The sequence below is a fragment of the Taurulus bubalis genome, assembly GCF_910589615.1.
Source record: "Taurulus bubalis genome assembly, chromosome: 18".
Classification (NCBI taxonomy): Eukaryota; Metazoa; Chordata; class Actinopteri; order Perciformes; family Cottidae; genus Taurulus; species Taurulus bubalis.
In genome coordinates, this window is record NC_136606.1 from 10,171,312 (window position 1) to 10,177,800 (window position 6,489).

The 6,489-nt window shown below is 39.9% G+C and overlaps 1 protein-coding gene across 1 annotated transcript; it reads left to right on the forward strand.

Annotated features, from left to right (window-relative positions):
- Positions 1–452: 452 nt before the first annotated feature.
- On the forward strand, positions 453–1,244 carry bhlhe22 (basic helix-loop-helix family, member e22; the record flags this gene model as incomplete). The annotated part of the gene is made up of 1 exon (XM_079234334.1): positions 453–1,244. Exon 1 carries the CDS (start codon positions 456–458, stop codon positions 1,242–1,244), a length of 789 nt encoding a protein of 262 aa, XP_079090460.1. The 5' UTR covers positions 453–455.
- Between the last annotated feature and the right edge of the window lie 5,245 nt (positions 1,245–6,489).

The window sequence follows — 6,489 nt, forward strand, 5'->3', positions numbered from 1 at the left end:
CGCGGTATTGTTTGTCATCGTTTAAATGCCATTAATTAAAACGTTAACCTGATTGGGTAGAGAGTGAGAGGGGAGAGGGTGTCTCTATCCCAATAGGCGAATCCCATTTAATAACCCGCCTCGAGATAATGATGTAAAAAGACTCAGGCGTCTCGTGCGTAACGAGGATCATCGTGGAGATCCGGTGAAGGTGAATCAGACACACAGAACGAGAGAGAGAGAGAGAGAGAGAGAGAGAGAGAGAGAGAGAGAGAGAGAGAAGTCAGGAGAGAGTAGCACTTATTACACGAGTCTCCTCCTCGTCTCCACACCTCAGCTGACAAGCCGAGCGAGCTTGCAACTTCACCACTGACACACAACTAAAGTCGTAAAGGACAAACAGAGGAAGAAACTCATAGAGGCGCGCACATAGTTTCCAGCAGCGACCGTTGCCTGCAAGAAACGCGGACAGAAGGATGAACTTGAACGGCAGCGCAGGGGACATTTTTCACAAAACTCTCAGCGCCGTGTCCACTAAAAAAATGGACCCTTTCAGGTCGTCGGCCGGCATTGAACTACCAGCCAGGGACCGCCAGTCACCGATCAGCTGCTTTGACCAGACCGATCAAGACTCGATTCAGCCGGGAGGACTGGCAGGAGGTAGAGGGGGGCCACTTGGTCTGCCGACCGGATCTTTGTGCGTCAATTTCGGCGAGAGCGCCAACAGGACCTCGGCGGCGGAGAGCAGCGGCGGCGAGAGTCCCGATGATGACAGTGACGAGAGGTGTGAAATGGTCCTTCTGACCGACGGGCGGTCAGTGTCCGTGGGGAAAACAGGAGGAGGTAAGAAAAACAAAGAGCAGAAATCACTGAGGCTGAACATCAATGCCAGAGAAAGACGACGAATGCACGATCTGAACGACGCACTGGATGAGCTCAGAGGGGTCATCCCTTATGCGCACAGCCCGTCGGTGCGTAAACTCTCCAAAATTGCCACTTTGCTGCTCGCCAAAAACTACATCCTCATGCAGGCGCAGGCACTGGAAGAGATGAGGAGGCTAGTGGCGTATCTCAACCAGGGCCAAGCCATCTCTGCTGCCTCGATACCGGCCAACACTGCCCTCGCTGCTCCGGGCTTGGGCGCGTACGACCAGCCGCCTGGATATCCCTTCCCCAGCGGGGTCGCTGCGTCCTCCTGCCCCGATAAATGTTCCCTATTCAGCAACGCCAGCTCCAGCCTCTGCAAACATTGCACTAAGCCTTAACTGCGTCTGGCAAAGACTTCAGAGAAGCACAGGGGAAACCAGACACCACTTTTAAGAACACTTTTGGAGAGGGAGACCTGTGAGGCTACTGTTGTGGAAGTCAGTAGGCTAGAGACAAAGAAGAAATGCCGATGAATACTTTTATAATATTTACTAAATGCATTCAAAACGCGCTTTTTTGTTTGAACAATACTTGATTATGTATATAAATCATCCTTAAAGTGCTGGTATGAATGACAGTGAAGACCAAACACGAGTACAGTAGGCCTGTAAGAGTGGCTTCGAGTGTTGAGTGAGTTGTTGATCACTTTCCCTGTTATGGAACCTTTTGGAGATTTGGGAGACCTGACAACCTGCGACTTTTTCATTTAAATAGATGGACACCTTCCTGGAGCGTTAGTCCAACTTTCTGCTGCTTCCTTATTTATTTTGCGGGTTTTCTTTCATTCACCTCAGAGACATTTGCTCTTTGCTTCCTGGTTCAAGGCCTGTTTTCATGAACTTTTCTATCGAGCACGAATGTCATGAACAAGGAGAAGTTAAATGAAATAGATGACATAGATGAAGTTAAGTCGTTTAATCAGTCAGATATGTATGTGCCAATACAGACACTTGTTAATAGTTGCGCACGCCTATTACGATTCATTTTTTGGGGGCACTGTGATATAATAAAATTTCAGAAAAATGTAGAAAACTTGATTCAAGGTGTTTCAGGTGTTTCGGTGTGTCTTTTGTAATTTATTAATTTGGATAGTTATATTGAATAATTTGCTTGCATTGCACATTGTAGTGTTTATCTTATTTGTATATTTTGCGTTTTCTCACACAAGATAATTGAGGTTTTCAGATTAATCGCGTTGTCAGGTCAAGATGTGAATTATTGTAGATACTTTAGTTATATGAGCAAAGAGGGCCATTTGTATGTATTTCAGTGTTGAAAAGCTTTATTAAAAATATTTTGAACAACAGAAATACTTCTGATTATTCATCTGTGAAGTTTAGTGTCAGTGGAATCTCAGCAAACTGCCTTTACCTTTTATTGCAATTGATGAATACACACTGACATTGTTAACATGGATTTGACATTTTATTATGTTTTAAATCGCAAAACTAAAGTTTTACAAGTGCTTATTATACAATTAGACCGTCGTTTCTGGGGGTGACGTAGTCCTTAATTATCAGTCTCATACTCTCACGAGTTGTCAAACACTGAGAAAGAATTGTTCAATAATTTTCTGCTCCATCAAAAGCGATAACTTTTCTTTTCTTGAGCTGTAAAGTGACGCCAAGTCTTGGGAGCGAAGGCCAGACGTGATGGGCGAATATTGCCTCAAGGCGAAAAAAAAAAAAAAAGGTTTCTGCTCTTCGAACCAAAAACTAACTCTAGCGACCTTTATCGTGATGATTAAAACAATTTCCATGACTGTGTGATAATACGTTAATTCGAAAACAAGTGTGTATGAAAACTGTCGACTGTAATACCTGGCTTCACATAATGAAACACATCGTTAAGGCAATTAGACCTCCAGAATGTGATTAAGGAATGTAATTACGACACTGTTCATTGCCGTAATTTGGTGTCTTTAATCACAACGCAGCCATCAGCTGCACTCACACCGACTCACCCTTTGTCCTCCTCGGTCGTCTATCCATATCAAAACATGACGATGAGGGTCAAACAGCAAAAGTGTGACCAATATTCATGAAATATAGGACATAATCTCAATCCCAAAACCTGTCACTCTACACGGATATTAATCTTAAAAATGTAGACAAGTGAAGTTGAGACTTAAAACGCTTAAGTCTTAACACTTTTTAGCCAAATATGCACAAAGCCAGGAGTACAACGTATAAAAGCCACAATCTAAATATTATAAAATTTAAAAAAATTGCATTTTCACTAAAGTGTTACTTACTAATACTTAATGCTTGGTCACATAAATAGCGAGGTTAGTGTGTATAAGACTTCAGCACCATGGACAGAAGCAACTGATTTTGAAAAGGAAACAGTCTAACTATTTTTGTCTTCCCCAGATTAATTGGTCCAGTTATTTGTCGTTAATGTGGTTTTTTTTTAACCATTACATGTTTCCTGTCAAACTAACATCTTATTAGTGTCAGACATGCAGAGATGCACAGATCTATGGGAACAATCCCAATTCAATGTGAAGATTTTTAAATAATAGCCATGTACATATTTTTTGTAGATGCATATTGTATATTTTCTTAAATCAAAAGGATTACCAGCTACTATGATATTTGCTTAACATTTAATTTTAGTTAAAATATGGAAACATGATAAGTCTGTTGCTTTATTACTCAATAAATTAAACTAAACATATCCAAATATAATTTGAATGAAGAACTCACTTTAAGACGACACAAACGGGAACAAATAAAAACAATATAAGATCAATGTTTAATCATTTTTACAACAAAAAGCAAATTCTTTATCTCTCTTTCCTTTATTAGCGTGAACAATCATGACATTGTTTTCCCAGTTTACCAGAATGGGTTTGTGGTTTTTCAGTCTCCGATCTCAGCTTTGTGTCTGTATGTTGAGCGACTCCGACAACAGGGTCATTACAGTGTCCCATTTAATCCCATCACACTCTCGAATGCTTTGAATCTTCACAGAACAGCACTTAATTAATCAAGAACGGAAATAATCAGGAGACATCAAAACAGCTCTGGCATAGAAATCCTGTCAGCAGTTCCTATTGGGCATCGTCTCTTTTCAGGACTTAACTCAGATATTTTACATTTTGACACAGAAATGCATTTATTTCCAGCACTTGCCGTTCGGTAACTGAGACTTCACAAAAAACATTAATTATGCAATGTGCATTAATGCACAAATGACTGGAGCATTTAACCCATACTAATATTCACATTAGCCCAGAAGAGGAAATTCCCCAGGGGTGAGACAGAGCCATATGCGTGTGGAAAACAACACACAGCATTCAAATGAAAACAGACCACAGCACAAAAAATATCAGTTCAAAGGCAGAGAGCATTTTACCACTAAGAGGACGACAAGCATCGCATGATTTAAGTGAGACGTTCATCAATCAAAATCAAACATATTCCTCTTGATGTGGGCACTGCTCGACACTCATGTGTTTCAGCCTCCAAGCTGGTGAAATGTCATGTCCACACATGGGTCTCTGAAATGTTATGTTGGTGGGTTGGACTGTGGCACCCAGACGTGTCATGGAAGGAGAAGTTTTCTTCAGTGGCCACCGACCACAGCAGGTCATAACAGGCAACATCGTTTTTATTCATGAGTCTAATAAAGCTGAATCTGTCTTAAAGGCATTTACAGCGAGATTCAGGGCTCATGAATAAAAGTGGAAGATAAAAAAACACCCCTTTTCATAAACCATAAAACGTCCAATTTACCATATCAAGGGCCAGCAGGGCGCCTATTCATAATGCGGTTGTGATGTCTGCTAAGGATGATAAACATGAAAGTCAAAATATACATAAGAGCATTGAATTGAAATGTCCCCTTCATATCAGTAACAGGCTAAACTCTGGCAATGTATTCATCCATGCTGTGTCATACACTGTGTAGAAAGATATATGTGCTGCACTGGCTGAGGCACCAAATCAACTGCTGGGAGGTAATTCACTTTTGTCAGGCTGCTGATAGCAACGCACAATGTTGTGTTTGTGTTGTGCACACAAAATGCAGGCTAACACAACTGCAACTAAAGGGGTCAATTCAGCCTCTGCTTAAAAATTATGTATGTGAACTATTCAACCTTAATTATGAGCTATGGACGTAACATGGTACTTAATAATGCATTATATGGAACTTTTGAGGGGCCACATTACATTTCTTCAACTTGTGGATTTATTGAATATACAGTAAATATAAGAAAGACACTTGTTTTCATCTTCAGCCAGAGAAGTAATATCTTCTACTGTTATGCGCTCACCAACTTGATGAATTCATTACATATTGAAATATCTTCATGTGAAATGTATTTGGGTTTGGGCATAACAGAGCAATGAGAAAGTGTTCTAGAAGTAGAGCTTTAATTTGTACTAAACAGCCTGATGCAGTTTAAGTTTATCACAAGTTACATTTACTAAAATGCATCCTAAAGTGCATCCTACTTTTGGAGTTCTACTTTTAAAACTCCTGATACAATCGGATCTTCCGATACAGATCTCAGGCAAGAACAGCCACTTAACTGGAGCCAAACACATGGCTGCCACCTTTGTTATGTGGCAGACCCTTCAGCCCCACTCCTCCTTTTGCACACCATCCATGCATCTTCTTTTGTTTTGTTAAATATGAAAAATATTCATTACATAATGTGATTTTCTAGCTCTGCGTGTTTAAGAGCTGCAGGGCTGTAATTTACAAAAATTTGACAGCTTGACTGACTAATGTAGTTCAAGATTTCTCTGAACTTCCAACAATTTATTCAAAGTATATCAAGTTCATTCAGGTTATTTTGAAATACCAACAAGGTTCAATAAAATGTCTTGTACATTTCTAACTATGTTTCCTGCCTCCATTATAGTGAGAATGTTTTTTCTTCTTCGAGGCAGCCTTGAGGTCAGGTAAACATATGGTAGCATGTTTCGCTCTGAAAGCTCTAACAGGGCACAATAAATGACGTAGTAATGTGCGATTATCTTCTCATCTGGAATGCAATTGTTGAGTAACATCTCTAATATTCCAACTGCCTCCATATTAATCAGATTAAGTTCCAATCCCCTAATCCCTGTTTACCGATGGCTCTGTTTTTGTGCCGTAATCTGATGTTCTTTTATTCCGCGGGGATTAAAGCGTGTCATGGCAGAGCGCAGTAATGTGTGGTGTTGTTTTGGACAGAGCGGGCTGTCGTTGTACAGGTTGTTTTTTCTTCCAAAACAACAATTCACTCTGGATTTGAGAAAACAAAAACAGGTGCAATGGAGTAAAGTGCTTTCATTGTGCAAACATTTGCACCAAGTAAATCAAATTATGAATGCTGTCGAGAGACAATTCATTTGATTTGTTGACATTTTATGGTGTTATTGCTTTAAAGAAACTTTAAGCTCTGGTGTTTTTCATCAGGCTCCTTGAATTTGAAGATTGAAAAATTGCTTTAATGGTCCAAACACCTAAAATAAATATCTACATTTTCAATAAAAAAAAATGTAGCTCTTTGTTTCTGCCAGATAATTTAAGATGATATTTCTAAATGTACTTACAATGTATTATAGTGTATATAGAATGGTTGTG